Source organism: Lepisma saccharinum, chromosome 23, assembly GCF_977018435.1.
Source record: "Lepisma saccharinum chromosome 23, izLepSacc3.1, whole genome shotgun sequence".
Taxonomy (NCBI): domain Eukaryota; kingdom Metazoa; phylum Arthropoda; class Insecta; order Zygentoma; family Lepismatidae; genus Lepisma; species Lepisma saccharinum.
In genome coordinates, this window is record NC_139251.1 from 44,818,446 (window position 1) to 44,836,478 (window position 18,033).

Genomic DNA, 18,033 nt, shown 5'->3' on the forward strand with positions numbered 1-18,033 from the left:
ATCCTACGAAGTACATAACTTTCTTTCGTTAATAACATCGTATTAGAACTGTGACTTTTTCTTAGGGGAAAGATTTGTGAAGATTCTAGCACTCTCCCTCGGCAGATGTCGTCCCTGGATATCGCATTGTTAGCCGTCTTCTGGAATGACATTTTAGAGAGATTTGATGCTACAAGTAAAACACTCCAGGATCCAAGGTTAGTTCTTCAGTCTTCCATTGACATCTTGAGATCTTTATAGAAGTTCGTAGAATCAAAAAGGAAGTAGTTTTCTGAATATGATGAGATAGCCAGAAGAAGAAGTGGCACAGAAGAGTGCAATAAGGAACACTCACGTCAGCGGGTGAGAAACGTCCGACTGAATCCTCTTGACTATCAAAATGAACCTCAAATCCACCTCTCGCCTAGTGAACATTTCAGAGTGGAAAGTTTTCTACCAGTGATTGATCAAATCACCTCATCACTCGCAGACAGGATTTTCCCCAGTGAAACTGTCGCCAAGAGGTTCGGTAGTCGAAATGAACTTGCAGTGGCAACTCCATCAGAAATTACATCTGCAGCTGGCGAGCTTGTGAGCATCTACGAGGAGGATCTGGAACCCTCGCTAGAGTATGAGCTGATACAGTTTGCACACCTAGCAAGCAGTAGCAATGTCAAACGTCAGGACGACATCCCAATCGAACTGTCTATGTACAGGGTGGGTCAAAAGTCGCAATACACCTAAATAAAAGAAGCCACTGTGGGGATAGGTGTCAGTGAGTGTTGGATATGCGTGTTGGGGGTGGGGGAAAACTTTATGATGAGGTTGATCTTGACGTCCGCCATCTTGGATTCAACTTCATTTTTTTAAATGGGAAGGGGGTCGTGTGACACATAATTTTAGGCTAGAATTTTGTCAGGAATTAAATGGTGTTGTCCATTTTGACGTATCTTTATTCGTGTAGGAGTTACAAAGGTTTCTTTTTTCAAGTTTTGAAAAGTGGCACACTTTACATGATGTGTTCGATGTGGCCTCCTTCATGCTGGACAGTCATTTCCATTCTCTTCTGCCACTCCGTATGCACACGTAACAGGACATCTGGTGTAATAGCCGCACATGGATCAATGATCCGCTGTTCCAGGTGGCGAAGATCATTGATTTTGACCGCATACACCATGGCTTTGAGGTAACAGTCCAGGGGAGTGAGATCGGGGGATCTTGCAGGCCACTCCACTGGATCTCGACGGCCAATCCAGATCTGTTGGAAACTGTTCGTTGAGTAATCCACGTACCTGCAGACCGTAGTGAGGTGGTGCCCCGTCGTGCTGAAACCATAAGGGGAAGTCACCATCCTCCGTCGCTACGGATGGGAACACCAGCTCCTCCAACATCTCTTTGTAGCTGTCGGCATTCAAATTGTTGTGGATGAACACAGGACCAATGACCCGTGTTCCCCAGATCCCGCACCACACCATGACTTTGGTATGTCCAACCATCTTGGATGGATCAGTCCAATGTGGGTTACTGTCTGACCAATAACGCAGGTTCTGCTTGTTAACCTCCCCGTTAACGTAAAAGTTAGCTTCGTCCGTAAAGAGCACATTCTGGGCGAACTGTGGGTTATCTGCAAGCTGTGCTGTTGGCCATTCCGCAAACTGAAGCCGGCGGTCAGGATCGTCTTCAGAAAGGTGGTGTAATAACTGCAGCTTGAATGGATGAAAATGATGTGTCTTCAAGATCCGGCGTATGGAGCATCTGCCAATACCAGTCACATGAGACATGCTACGCACGCTCCTTGTGGGACTGAGGGCGAAGCTACCTAACACGGCGATGTTTGTCGCCTCATCTGTTGATGAACGTGGCCTCCCAGACCGTGGCGTATCTTTCACACTCCCTGTGGCAGTGAACCGGGACAGCAGTGATGCAACTGTGGCGTGGGAAATTGGATGTCGGTCTGAAATCGGCTGCAATGGTGCGAGAACTTCTTTCCCCTGATATTAGGATGATCTCAACCCGTTCAGCGTCGCTTAGTTTTATGTTGTCCTGTCAACCTGCAACGAAGAGAAAACCTTTGTAACACCTACACGAATAAAGATACGTCAAAATGGACAACACCATTTAATTCCTGACAAAATTCTAGCCGAAAATTATGTGTTCCCATTTAAAAAAATGAAGTTGAATCCAAGATGGCGGACTTCAAGATGGCGGCCGTCAAGATCAACCTCATCATAAAGTTTCCCCCCACCCCCAACAGGCATATCCAACACTCACGGACACCTATCCCCACAGTGGCTTCTTTTATTTAGGTGTATTGCGACTTTTGACCCACCCTGTATAATATTGTATGTAAGGACCTGTTCCGCAGTACATTTCCCAATGTTGAGATTATCTTTAGAATATATTTGTTCTTAATGGTAACAAACTATAGCGGAGAAAGATCTTTCTCAAAAATTAAATTAGTGAAAAACAGGCTTCGTGCTACCATGGAACAGGATCGCTTATCCAATCTTTGTTTATTAAGCATTGAACATGAACTTCTTCGTGAATTGGACTTCGATGATATAATAGATACATTTTCGGCGAAAAAGGCAAGACAAGTGTGTCTACTATAAGTGTTAAGCCTTTGGGAATTTTCTTGAAGAAAGTGAAGTTACTACAATTTCCACAATGAACCTGTCTGTAATTGTCCAGTAGATGGACCGTGCATATGTAGTGACATATTTACTCTTAATTGTAAATAATATAATTTATATCAAATTATGTACGTAAGTACAGTCTACTGCTCAGTTCTCTGTTTCCATCTGAACCCCCTTAGTATTTACTACATATTGTAGTTACGGTGTTCACTCTTCATAATATACTGTAGACATTTAGACCCAGAATTTTACTGCTGCTATAGCGCTACAATTTTCGTCCTGTAACTTTAATTTACTGCGCTATTCTCCCTGCAAACATATCTGCGATATGTTCGATTGTGAATGACTACTGATTCTAAAATCAGGTCTACCATTTCAACTGCTGATAATTGGTGGTTAACATATTGAGCTGATAAAGCTCCTAGTAAAAAATAATAAAGAAAATGGGGGGCCCCCACAAAACATTTTGCCCAGGGGCCTCCACAAACCTTGATACGGCCCTGGTGACTGGTATAGTTTCACACGCGCACACACAAGTTTTAAAGGATTTCAAAGCATCGAAATGAAATTTCCACGCAAGATTTATTGCGTACTTTCCTTCTCTCAGTCAATGAAACTTTTATCGTTTTATCTTAATGCTCTATGAGAACGATTAACTTTCCCATAAATAGGTTTTATGTCTTTTATCGACAGATGGCGCGACCTGCCTGAAGGGAAGAAGACTCCAAGCTTGGGCTCACGTTCACCTGTTTTTCGCGTGCAATTCTTCTGATAAACACTAACAGATGTTCTTTTTTTTAAAAAAAGGATCCTGAAATATTCCCGCGAATTACAGTCGGACCAAGAAAGGAAAGACCACGGCCAACTCACGAAATAAAGTAGACAGTCATTTGTTTTACTCCTCTCGCAGTCGCTGCACACGAAATGTTCCCCTGGAACTCTGTCATGTTTAGTAATATTCATAGTTCCCCTTGCAAGTTGTTTCTTGAATTTTAAACACATTTGTTAGCATGTTATTGTTATCAAGTACACCATTGCTCATTCTCTATTTTAGTAACAACACCGCCTGATTTCATGGTTAGTATAGGTGCTAGGTTGCTGTAGAGGATGATGCGCACTGTGAAGCGCAGAAAGCTCCAGCGCATGCGCAGAACAACGTAAAGCGACTTGTGGGAGGAGCTCACTGCAACGCGCGTGTACCAACACTTTGCTTCCTGTTTAGATAGGCAGAATGCCGTTTCAGCCTCAGAAAGCACGTAATCTTCATCTCTTTGTTTGTTAACGCTGAAATCTCATGAAAACGGAGAGAACCTCGCCTCTGTCACAAAGGATGCTGTAATTCAGCCCTCGGGACACGCTTCAGATTTCAGCTGGCCGGAGTCCATTTTCTCGTTCTGCTATTCCGTTACTGCATCGCTCTTGGACCGCCGGAGGGGAAAGTGAAATCATTTTGCCGCCAAAAGAAGATAAAACACCTCACCACATTTCACGCTAAGCGGCTGCCCCAAAAAGGGCTTCAGAGAACATTCGAATTGTGATGTAATTTCATGTTGCTATTCTCATTTATTTAAAGCATTCCTAAAGAATTTCTTATCAACTCGAAGCCTTACTAAATACAGGGTTACTATAAATGGTTCATTCGATTTCAAAAAACTATATTTTCCAAAGTATGCCACATACAGATATGAATTATACACGAAAATAACTGTAAACTCGCCAAGTTTGCATCGTGACACACAGTTGGCAGCATGAGTGCAGTGCCTGTACAAAATGGCAACAAACCAAGAAAATAGTTTTTGTGTGTTGGTATGTGCTAGATGTTCATCTGTTATTGCAGTGCAGCGTGCATTCAGAAGAGAGTACAGAAAAGAACCACCATGTAAACAGAACATTTTGCGGTAGTATCTAATGACCACTGACAGGAGGTTGCTACAAAATGTATGGATGGAACACTACTACCGCTTGTATGTGTGTCGTGTGTCCTAGGGGCACACATAGAACATTTGTAGACTGTGAGGAAAACTTGGTGATTTTACAGTTACCTTCATGTATCATTCATATCTGTATGTGCAATGCTTTGGAAGATACAGTGTTTTGAAATCGAATGAATCATTTATAGTAGCCTTGCAGTTGGGCCTCCCCGATGGCGCGGTGGTAACGCCTTAGCTTTGTATTCAACGGGTTCCGGGTTCGATACCCAGTGGAGGCCCATAGGGGTTCGAATTCTACTGTAAACTGTAGGTTCAGTCCCGATTAGCTTACATGTGCATAAAGTGGACATAAAAACAGCAACTCTGCCAACTTATCAAATAGTTATGTAGCTTACCCGCACCCAGTGGCGCGCCTAGGATTTTCGAAAGGGTGGGGGGGGGTATGTATACGATTCTATTTGGTAGCCAGTCGCTGCCTTTGGCGTTTTTTTCTTTTAAATTACGTGGCCAAGGGTCACGTCGAAACTGCACAAGTTTCTATGAGGCATACAACCTCACGTGTTTCGCGCTTAATTCTCAAATTGGCAACAGGAAAATAAATAAGTTTAATTTGTTATTGTAGTAGAGTCGAATTACTTTCGGAACATCTCCAGCGGACTGCGCGAGTGTGTCTAGCGAGCCTAGTGGGCGTGTAGAACCTGAGCAAGGGGCTTAGTGAGAGGTTGTGGGTGAGATGACGTCAGTGGCTCGCTTGGTTAATTGGCTTCTTCGAGAGTTGTGACTCGTTCCGAAGCTTCAAATGCATAACTGCCAAAGATGTTACGGAAATAATCTCCCTCTACACAATTATTAATATTTGATAGCTCCACTAAGTGAGCGATCGTACATCAGCCCGAGCATTCTGATTTACCAAATCAGCCGAGACATCGAAATGGTGTAGGCGCCGGGTATTCTATCTTGTAGACCAAACAGAAATATTACAATTTTCGATCCTATATTGCTCCAAGTTGCTTACTGTTCGTTTGTGGCATCTGTGCTTCTCACTAAACGTTTCGATACTCCTTCTGTTTGCTTCAGTCTTTCATGACAGAAACTGCTACCTATTGCAGGAAACCTCAGCACTTTCGGCCAAGCAACCCGATCTATCACCAAAGTTATGTTGGACTCAGCCCAAATTTTATAGCCCCAAGAGCACATGTACTTCTAAACCCTTATTCTTCCGAAGCACATTTTTTTTCCAGACTCAGCCTCTCTTCAGCAATTTCCATAGACCTTTCCAGGAGACGAACTCACAAAGATTGGTAGTTCGGTCGAAGATCAATAGCTGAAGGTCGCTGAAAGTTCGCGTAAGGAATTCTTTACCGAGGCTGAAATTGGCTGGAGTTTGAGGTCGTCGTTGAATGGAAGAAACATCACAGGGACGACGACGGGAAGATAAATTGGGTTCTCGTAGGTTTCTATTAAGAGGGAGAGAGATGAATTAAGCTCCGCGTGGAACAACGACTTCTTGTAACCTCCACATTGCCCTGTTCTGTTTTCTCTGGTTCTCCGCAAAGAAAATTAGATCTTAAGTCTTGTGGGACACTCGGGCAGTAAAAGCAATATTTGTCTGCTTCCGTTAGTCACTCATGAAATTTGTTGACGTGACGGTGAAGAGCAGAATTCCATTGGGAGATTTCAGAAAATACGTTTCATAATTTATACTGTGTTCCTTGTACGGCATGGAATGTTTTTCTGCGGTGCAACCACGATGTTACGTGGTTTTCTTTCATATCGTCAAAATGTTAGAAGTGTTTCACATTGAGGGAAACTTTTGTTGATATTGATCAAAGGTTCAGTGTTGCCAGGCGATAGAAAATTTCCCGTTCCACAGGATAATTTGAATATATCGATCTGGCATATTAGTTAACCTAATTTTCTCCTTTATTTCGTTATATGGTTTTATTTAGCCGAAATGATAATCACAATTTAAAATTAAAATTAAAAATTTTGTTTAGGAAGTGAGAATTAATTCCCTTTATCAAACTATTTTTTAAAGAAATATTGTTAATTTCTGATATAAACGGGAACGATAAAGGGACATTTTACAGCAAGAGAAGGGAAATTATCATCTCACTGGAAAGATCACGGTGAAATAATCTCCCAGTTTTGACATCTCAAACTCTCATCGAGAAGCCTAACCTCAAGATTTCTTCAAAGAGGTTTTGAAGACTTTTAACACGATTTTAGATACCAAATTATGGTGTAAAATATAATTTATATATGAAAAGGCAAGTGCAGTTCCTAATTGAAGTGTATAGTGAATAATTTATGTCTGAAGGAAATTTTACAACTATTATCAGATTTTTTTACAATTATCAGTTTTTTAAAGCACAATAAATATTGATTTGTCGTGTGGAGTTACAATTACGTCGTGGCCTTCCGTGTTGTGAGTGGTCATCCTCTTTGTCGCGATTAGCCAAAAGTGGAACGAAAAGCTATAATAGATAACAAGAATACAAATTAAAAAAACCTTTGTTAACGTATTGAAGTAAATATATATTTTTCCCACTTCTTTTCTTTCTTTAAGCGTTTGTGATTTCTAGGGCCCGGGACTTTATCATATAAATCTGTAAAATATGCATGTCATTATGTCATAAATATTGAAAAATATGTCACACAAATTAAAAATGTCAAAAGTACAAAAATATTCCCAGAGACACACAACAGAGAAAGGGGGGGGGACAATCGAGTGAGCAGAGCGATGCAGTACACGCTGCTGGGAAGGCTGGTAACTGCAGTTGCTTTCCCCTCCATGCAATCCCATTCCCTCTCACGTCACTTGTGCAGAGACTTATTTTCGTTCGTGTGATCCAGAGATACACAGGACAGAGTATACACACTGATACGTGTGTGCCTCAAACGACAGGTGATCTCGAAACTACCAACTACTGACATTGTTGTGAGAAGCGAAAAAAAGGAAAAGAAATTAGAACAATTGAAACTTGTTTGCGGTGATTCTAGTTCCCGCACAACAATAACGGAGATTAAAAAATGGGGGGGGTATTATTGTTCTGCACTAGTTGGTAAGAAAAAACGGTATCTCCTTTTAATTTCTTTATCCGTATTTTCCTTACCCTGCCGTCGATAATATAAACTATCCGTTGCGCTAAAGTTATGAAGAATAAATTATAAAAGAACCGATTATATGCAAGACAATTACGAAATTATATAGAAATATGTACGAGAAAATTGAAGAAATATGTTGTAAAAACGCAAAATTGGCAAAATATGCCAAAATATGTCTTATCAAGTTCGTCTATTTCGGCTGATTTTCATCACTACGTAAAGATCCCACCCCCGTATTCTATCCGATGCCAAATAAAAAATATGTTACAAAGTTCCGGGCCCTACTCATGCGTAACCCAACAAAAGACTGGGTAAATGAACACTTGAAAACCAGATGGCGCTTATTGCAAAATATTTTGATTATCATTATTTCAGTGGTATGCACATTAAAGCACAAGGGAGGGGCATGCAAAAACAAGGAAAAGTAGATAATTTGAGTCAAAAAGAAAGGGAAGGGATGAAGAAAATCAAGACAAGAAGTGATGTGATGATAGAGCAGGCAGATAAAGGAGGTGATGAAAAGAGAATGGTACGAGAGGAAGTATGAAGACCTAAAAGAGAACGGATATGAGGAGATTTGTAGAACAGAAGAAGAGCAAACTATAAGAGAAAGGGTCATACAAGACTGTAGGAGAAGAGGATTCAAGAAGTGCATAAAGGAGACAGGAAGACTACCAAGTTTGAAAGGCTTTCCAAAGATACACAAAGAGTAGATAAAGTTGAGACCAGTAATGGACTGCAGAAACAATATTTTGGAACCCTTGGAAAAGAAATTAAAGGGAGTTATTGAAGTGTTAGTAACACAGCAAGAAAGCAGAGCAGTTAAGAACAGTGAACAAGTTGTGGACCTCATAAAAGGACTTAAGTTGAATGAGATGAAGACGACAATGTTTAGCTTAGACGTGAAAAGTATGTTCCCGAGCATCAAGAGGGGACACGTTTTGGACATTGTTAAAAAGAGAATGGGACAAGAAATTATAGGAGAATGGGATAGTGAAAGGGTAGTGAAGGCGCTGGAAACCATTTGGAATAACGGTTACAGTATAATGGGGGATAAAATAATGTTAATGAGTGAAGGACTGAATATAGGTTCTAGCCTAAGCCCAGCATTGGCTGAATTGGTTATGAATGAATGGGAAAATAAAGTGATAGAAAAAGGAGGTGACAAAATAATTCTGTTTTGCAGATATGTGGACGATTGTTTTAGCATATGGAAGGGAACGGAGAGGCAGCTCGACATATTTGCAAAAGAAATACAAGATGAAGAAAGAGGTATATTATTGGAACTCGAAACAGAAGAAGAAGACAAGATAAGCTACCTAGATATATTGATGAAAAGGAAGAGAGGACAAGAAATTGAAACCGCCTGGCATCAGAAGAAGTGTGCAGCAATGGGTATTCTGCCAAAAAAGAAGTGATGTAAGTGAGGTGACAAAAATAAATTTTATTAAGAATATGGAGGACAGAATAAAGAAAATATGAACGAAAGAATGTGAAAAAGAAGGCAAAATAAATAGCCTATGGAAACAGCTGAAAAAGAATGACTATGAGAAGGAGGATAGACTGGACATAAACAGAAGAAGGAAGAAAAGTGGCAGGGGAGAATTGGAAGAGAAAGAAAAAGAGGAAGAGAAAGAAAATGGGAGAAGGTCTGGAATAAGGAGTATGGGGAAGACCACAGAAAAGATATGCAAAGTGCTTGGGAAAGCGGACATTAACACTTACAGGAAGGGAGGGAGAAGCATCTTAAGAATAACGAAGAATGCTAACAAGAAAAAGAAAACAGACAAGAGAAAGAGGAAGGGATTATCTACGAAGTGAAATGTAAAGAATGCCAGAGTGTGTACATAGGAGAAACGAAAAACAGGCTGAAAGACAGGTTGAAGCAACATAGAGATGATATACGACTTAAGAGAGAGAGAAATGATATATTTAAACACACAAGAGAAACAGGACATGACATAGAGTGTGATGAGGCTAAGCAGATAAGAAGGGAGAAGAAAGTTCTAGTAAGAAAATGGAAGAAGGCCAAGGAAATAGAGAAGAAAGGTGAAGAAGACACAAAAAACTGGAATGGGGGATTGATGATAAACAAAGAATGGAAGAAGGTGTTAGAAAGAGTAGAAAGGACAAGAGAGAAGGAGGAGAGAAGAAGGAAGAAGAATGAAGGAAATAGAGAGTTAGATAAATAGTCAAACCACATTCACTTTCCGGTGAAAGTAATGTTGACAAGGGAAAGCCAAATGCTAGAATGTTCCAGAACAACTTTCTAACAGTCTGGAGGGGAGTATTGTTGTGTATATATATCGTCCTGTTCTTGTACCTTGTTACATTTGTACTTGGTACATAGTCTGAAGAAGACCTTGCTAGAAGGTTGAAACGTTACGTTTAGTTTATGTTTTATAATAAAATAGATTTCTGCCTTGGTCAGCATATTGAGTATTTTAATAATTATCGTTACCTTATGTTTTGGTTACCTCTTTTGGGCCACCCTGTATTTGAACGAAAGTTTATTTATGAACGTCTGAAGTTACTTAGTTTCTTAACTAAGATTGATTCACTTTATGTATCAGCATATTGGCTGAAGCAAATGTCATTCACAAATTGGCACAACTGAAGAAGTTGGGAAAACATAGAGATTACTAATAAATGTACATATGAATGACTGAAATTTCTTGTTTACTGGTGTTGAAGTGGCGTTTCCTTGACTTATAATGGTTTTCCCCCCTTTTCGTTCGCATTTTTATTGTCTTGTTGTGTTTTCCTCTGCCGCTGTCGGTCGAGGGGTTGGTCTGTCTTCTTCTGTTGTTGTTCAGGGCTCACTCTGGTCGAGGGGTGCTGTGAGTGAGTTTCAATATGGCCGCTGTTCCTATTTCATTGACGGCGGGGCTTGTGAGGTTTTCCTAGAATTTGACTGTCTCCCGTCGAATAACTTCTTCAATTGGATCGATTTCCAAGTCTTCATGAATTTGGATATTTGTAGTACAGTAAAACCTCGTTAATCCGGACTAATAGGGGATAAGTTGACCGGTTTAACGAAAGTCCGGATTAACTGAAATAACCTAAAAGAACAGTAGAAAGTAGATTAAAACTCCGTTTATAGCAACAAAACACGTTTATTATGGTGTATTTAAAGGGCATAGGCCTAAATACGCTATACAGTACAGTACAAAGTCTGCGGGAAACAGAATTTCATCAGTGGTTGACTGCCTTTTCTTTGGGAAGTTATCTTGTTGGCTTCTAGCCACATTTAAAAACCTTGCATTCTGCTTTTTTTTTACTTTTGCCTGTCCGGATTAAGCGAAGTTCAGCTTATCGGGGTCCGGATTAACGAGGTGTTACTGTATATTTGCCATGGCCTAATGTACGTACATATACAGGGTGATTGGTAAATCGACCTATTCCTTGAAAGGGGTGATACTAGAGCACATTTGCAACAAATTTGACCCTATGCACCGGGGGTCGGAAATCAATGGGTTTCGAGTTATTGCAGTTTGAAGATTTTCGTGACATATTCCGACTTGCGACCCAAAAACTACTACACCCTGGGCACTTAATCGACATGTTGCTAACAGCTGACGAATGAGTGACTACTGGGAAAAATATTCATGCCCAAAATTCCCATACCCAAAGAAAAAAATAGTCATTGGAGCACACGTCATGAAGATATTTGGAAATTATCGGTTAAATCGAAGAGGATTACTCAAAAAAATGGTAACACACTTAGCGTAAAAATTACGGAAAAAACTCCCTTGTTGCATAAACTCTCCAAAACGATACAAATGTTGTCAACTGGCACACGGGTTGGGGGAAACATCTGAATAAAAAGCGGAGAAGGCGCGTTGTAGAACTCTTTGTAAAGTGAGAAGAAGTTGTCGGTTGTGAGAAATGAAGGAACGAAAATGAGTGAAATAATGTTATTTACCATTCTCATGATTCCAGGTTGTCAGAATTAACTGTTACGAAGACTACTAATCCTGTTCAAATTGCCTCCCCGGTTACGTATGCAAGCAAGCAGCCTGCGGCGTACTTCAGACACAGTCACTCGCGTTGACACTCAGTCTCTTATGTATTGGGCGGCTGTCACAATTCTCTCTCTCAACTCTTCTTGGGAATCCACTGGTGTACTGTAGACTAACTCTTTCATGTGACCCAAAATGTAAAAGTCGCATGGCGTCAAATCCGGACTCCTCGCCTGCCGGGTGGTCGGGCTGCCTCGACCAATCCATCGCATGGGATAATTGTCGTCCAGCCACGGTCGCACATCCCGGAAATAGTGAGCTGGGCAGCCATCATGTTGGTAAATCATACCGTAACGATCCGTAGTATCTTTTAATTATTATGGAGAACGAACTCCAACTTCCAGTCATTCAACCATCCTTTTCCAATCAGGAAATATTCAGAAACATCACAGGAATGCAGTGTCAGACAGCACTGAAGCTCTTCCTGGTCATCAGCTGTAAACAGACGAAATCCAGGAAGAGGCTACAGGCCTGACTGTGCATTTGTTTATTAAATTGAATTGCAATAAATGTAAATGTCTGGGAGGGAGAGAGTTCGGGGTCAGTGCTAATTCAGTTTTTGAGGAGCAAGTTACGATTGAATAGAGAGAGAGGAGGAGGTTCTAGGGAGAGCGTGTTAACTCTAGTCGCAAGTCAGACTCTACGTACAATCACAGGCATAACCTCTCACGGCAGATCTTCAGTTGCAGTACAGAGACAGGTATATCCTTACATTACCCATGCTGATCCAATCTTTAGGGGTGTGAAACTCAAGTGTCATGTGTTGCCATTCAAGTGTGTAAATTTAGTACCTCTAGCGCCTTACCATCAAGCTCACCACGAGCAGAGAGTGCTTTACCATCATGGATGAATGATGATTAGTGAGCTACATTCCCAAAAGATCCCACATACCTAAGGGTATGAGACGTGGATGGAGATGCTTAGGGCTTTCATCCATTTTTGCGGAAATGAGATGAAAATTGGTGATTACGTGGTGATAGACGCAGGATTTCACTTATGAAAATTTCAATTTTAGGGCATGAAAAGTGAAACCACACCTAAGAATTATCAGAATCAAGGTTTTATCAGTTTTCTTTTACCATCAAAAGTATGCATTTTGAAACACGGAATCTCGAAAGTTGCGCGCGGATTTATATGAAATATTAAGTCCCAGCGGGGAAACCTACTGCAGTAAACAATGATAGATGTCGAGTTCTAACTCGAGGATGAACCAGGTGAAACTTATCGACCTCAAGTCAGCGTCGGTCATCAGCAAAATGTAAAAATGCGGAGGAACCTGCGCCCTAGCTCCGGCGCGGTTACCCGCGTCGGGCTGGCGATTTGGTATCAGGAGCGTCCGGCATTCCGCGTGGCGGAAGGTTCGATGTCGGATTTTAGGCAGCCACATTTTGCCAAAAATGCGGTCGGCCCAGGGACGTTCGTGGACGTTTCCCTATCAATCCGCTCCTGGTAGCGCTGTGGTTCGTTCGCGAACCCGGTACCATGGGTACGACAGAATTCCCACCCTGGGAAAAAATTTACCATTCCCAGAATTTTTAGAAGAAAAGGCATTTAGATTCGATGGTTTTTTGCATTTACAGTGATTTTAGAACGTAAAAGGTAGGATTTTTTTTTTAATCATGATCTTGGATACGAAAATTATCACAGCGTTGTTTATGAGGGTTAAAATAATGCAGTAAGCTACAGTAATTTTAACATTTTTTTTTAATATATCTAACGTTCCTGTGCATTTTGCTCAGATTGTGATTAGGCTTACCCTTAACATATTAATTAATTAAAAACGTGGATTAAAAGTGAATATTGAAGTTATATTATGAACGAGGAAAATAAATTAAAGTATGTTGACTCTGACTCAGTGGCACTATGGTGCAGTTTAACGAGTCATGGCAGAGAGTATGCTTGTTTGAGTCAATATTTTGTTTTTGTTATTATTATTAATTGAAATTCCTTAAAAGTTTAATTTAAATTTTGTTTAAAACTGGCCGTAACATGTAAATGATTTAGAATGCTTGAACTATAACTGCTAAGATTATTGCAACGAGGATATTACATTTTTATACATATATAGTTTTGGGAACGAATAAGGCCCCGAGGACCACTCATTTATATTCTTAATGACTGAAGTCTCCTAGCACCTCATGAAGGGAGCTTAGATTAAGGAGATAGTCAAGTTTATACGAGATAGTCACTTGCCTTATGTTACCTAACTTACGCATACATTGCCTGAAAATTTTAATCCATGTTAATATGTAAAGAGACGAAACGCTAATTATATTCCTCGACACGCTGTACAATGTTCGTACCGTGATTTAGGATATAAACCGCCCGATTAATTAAAAGTTCTAGTTGAGAAGTAATAGATGTATAAATAGGCTGCAGTGACGTGAGATGTCCGTACACAGGTAAGCAGTTGTGACGAGAATGAATCCGTACACATATATACATATACTTATATGCTTTAAGCAAAGTTAGGCACAGCCAACTTATTTTGAACAACTAGAAGAGAATTATGAGAGCATTACACGGCGTGGACGAATTCTCACATATTAACGAGATTTTTTTTTGTTAGTATATATTTATATATTTTTTTTCTCTGTCCGAAACAATGTTTTGTTTGACAGTTGAATATTTGTCCTTAGCACGTTGTAGCTTCGAACGTTAAAAACTTTAAAATGTTGATTGTTTTAAATCTTAAAATATAAATATTGCAATTTTTGCTCCAAGTTACGGCATTTATTAATGTTAAATAGGTCCTACACGACTCAAGTGTGCACAAAGTAAGTTTTTTTTAAGGCATTAGTCTCTATTAATTTATTCAAATTTCATAATATGCGATAATATTTTGTTTAAGCGGTATAATTTATACTAGCTTAGTAGTTACATCACTAACATTTTAGTTATACTTCAGAATAAGGTAAACATTTATATTAGCAAAGTTTTGTATTAAGCGCCAGTTATTGAGAATATTTATTTTATATGAATATGTAGACGTCGACGTCACGATATTTTTTGCGCCCCAATAACAAGTATTTTCCTTCGGATATTGGATCTAGACCAAAATCCTGGAAATCCATTCTGCCATCGCAGAATGATTATGGTTAAACCACAACGGTTTTAGTTTTAAGCTTTGCTACAATAATATGCTAAGCATATGTTAGAATGGATAGAGAGAATGATAGATTCTTCATTTTTAGTGATGTCAGCATAATATAAGGCAATTATCGCATATTTATAGATTAATTATTTTATTTTTGGGATGGTCGACTTTAAATAAGCATCGTTTCCCGTGTAATTTTTGTATTTGAGTACATTTTTAACGACCACTTGCACACTATGAGTAACATAAGAGACTAAAATAAGTTTTTTTTACACAGCAAAGATTAAACAGGTTTCTACAAGTAAATGTAACCAGTAGGGAAAATAAGCGCAAGGCGAAAAATAACATTATTACTCGTTTAGCTTTAAATACGTTTTCATATGTCCTTATAGTAATATGGTATTTTCATTTTAAATGCACAAGACTGGTTTTCTCATCAAAAGTAAAGTAGAAGAAGCAATACATTCAAGCAAAGTTACTAGCTACCAGTATTTCACAGCAAATCATGTATTTTAGAAGTAATCGATAAACAAACTGGGCGTACATACGCAAACGAATCTATTTCCTCATTGTCATTGTACAGTTAAACGCAGAAGCATGTTAAGGACTTAGGCATTGATGTAGATGCATGCAATACATTATTGACGCAAAGGGTACATTTCAACGGCATCCGAGAACACAGCAGCGGCCAGAGTTCAGTTACACGGCTTTACATATCTTGCACGGTCGAATCTACGACCGGACGAAGAATTTTGCTAACGTAAGAATTTCCCCTCCGCACCTCTCCCGTTATGGGAATCAGGTAGCCAGCCAGCAAAACCCCGGTCAAGGAAGACATGTAGACTTGAAGCAGGAAAATTATCGTAAGCAGAAATGATGACGGCTAAATTCTTTAGGCTGTAGCAGGTTGTCAGATTGTTAGAACATTCTCAAATAGTAACTCATAACAAGCAATAATAAATTAAACTCAATTAATCGAATCACGACATATATCATTGGTACTTTACGGGGACAAAAATAAATTAAAATTCCGATTGCTTTATAGGCACTATCCTATTTTCTTTCTAGATTCTGGAATAACCATGGTAGCTTTCACGAAGCTATTCTCATCATATTTCTTTTTATATTTTTCCACTAGGAATTAGCGTTTGTCATATTTATTTTATGGGTATAATATAAGAGTTTATTACTAGTTTAAGTATATTTCAATTGATAATGGCATTTTTAAATCATGAGTAGCAAAATATTATTCTTGAGTGTTGTACCAAAAAGATTGGATCAAAATAATCCTTTCCCGGAAAAATTACCCTATCTTAAATCTACGCTAACATTACCTTTACCTTAAACCTGTCTCAAATTCGAAATTTATCAGCTGTCGGCCAGAGAACAGCCAGTGTCAGCCGCAAGGGAAACAATTCGGCATTCCCAAACCCGAAAGGAAAAGGTCGAACCGGGAACCACTAGCAGCGCGTCCAGTATCCTGACAGCATTCGCCAGCTTGGGAGCCAGACTGCTGAAACATGTTCCAGCTTTACTCTACAAGGGATCAAGAAACCCCCCTCCCCCCCCCCGCCTTGTTAAGGCAATTCGTAAAGTACACCACGTCGTGCCACGTTCCAGAGAATCTACACAGCTTCTCAAAATTGTCGTGCTACGTCTCGAACAAAATCTTCAATATAATCTACAAGTCCAGCAGTAAAACGTTTTACAAACAACGACATGTTCCAGAGGGTAAACTACATGATTCCTCCATTAAAGTGTCATGCTACACTCCTAATATACATATTACTTGACACACTTCCATGTCATGTACAACTCTACGAACGTACGTCTATTCTTCTTCACAAAGCCTCAAAAGAAGAATCGCCCAACGAAGTGTTAGCAGTACATGAAGTTTTCACACCAAATGTTCCAGTTTTTTATCAAAGGGATAAAATCATTGGTCCACCCCACGAAGTTCGTCTAAAAAAACAAGCAGTACACTTAGTGATTATTCCTCCAGGAACATAGTTCTCCCATTCCGAGGACACATACGACCACACATTCCATTGGTCGTTACATGATACACTCAGCAGCAAAATTGTATTCATCAATATTCCAGTGCAGAACAATTCTCATTGCCAGAAGAAATCACTTTTCTACCCTTAAGTTTGAACTTCCCCAAATTATCCCTTCCCAAAGTGCAAGTACTAGAAACGCAGACAGGGAAGATGTTCATTCAGTGACAGACAGAAGGAAATGTACAATCTGGGTTGTCCGACTTTCATCAGTACGTTCCACACAAGTACAGTGTGGCAGAACGTAGTGGTACTGTACTCTCAGGTACAGTAAAATTCCACGAAGTATAGTCAATCTGAGCTGAACATCGTGTCTGGAATAAAGGATGATTATCCTAAATGGACAATGTTACGATTCATTTGTTCATCGTACCTTAGGTGAACGACATCGAGGTCAAAGATGTTGGACTTTTCACTCTCAGCGCGTGTTCAATGCATGTTTATGGAATTATCAACGAACAATTTTAATAGAAGAATAAATACAACATTAATATGCATGGACAAAAGGTGTAACAATTGCGATGCTTAAATATTATTTCTACTTGAATTATTAATTCATGTGTTATATATGAGTGTGTACATATTTCATATTAAAGGACGGAGTTAAATAAGTAAATATATATTGTTAATATAAAAATAAGGACTGTGATCCATCGATAATAATAATACAGGAAAACTATAGTGATACGTGCTACGATTATATTTATGTGCGATAAACTCAGTTCGCAATATTCGGCATACGTGTCGACCCTAGTAACCAAAAATTACTAGCAACACAGGTGCAACGAATTATGTATTTATACAAGTGCTTCGATTTATTTCTTATTCAGTGCTCCACATTATTTACGGTGAAGGAAGGCTATTAGTTATCTATCATTCAATGTTAACACAAATTTATTATGTAATTTCGAGTCTCTTACCTTCAAACGGTGCACTGACTGTCTCGTGTAGACAAATACGTTTTGTGTCGCAAGAGGCTGGTCACGCTCTGACGTGACGTATTAAATGAGTGTGTTTTGACGGCGGACGTATGTGACGTCAGGTCTCTACATCAACAAATGCATGCGTTATGTTATTTCACGCTGATCCACTCACTTATTCAGCAGAAATAATGCATTGTGTTATATGTTCTTGTGGGTCAGTGGGTTTATAGGATATTCACTTTGGATGGGTTCATGGTTTTTACTTTATTATATTCATGTT

The 18,033-nt window shown here is 39.5% G+C and overlaps 2 protein-coding genes across 4 annotated transcripts in view; one reads left to right on the forward strand and one right to left on the reverse strand.

Moving 5' to 3' along the window:
- Window positions 1-18,033, forward strand: part of LOC146005264 (uncharacterized) — a 374,131-nt gene that overhangs the window by 229,584 nt on the left and 126,514 nt on the right. The gene's annotated exons all lie outside the window — the stretch shown is intronic.
- LOC146005480 (uncharacterized) lies at window positions 1,131-1,760 on the reverse strand. Its single transcript, XM_083144725.1, has one exon. The coding sequence runs from the start codon at window positions 1,758-1,760 to the stop codon at window positions 1,131-1,133; it is 630 nt and encodes a 209-aa protein (XP_083000851.1).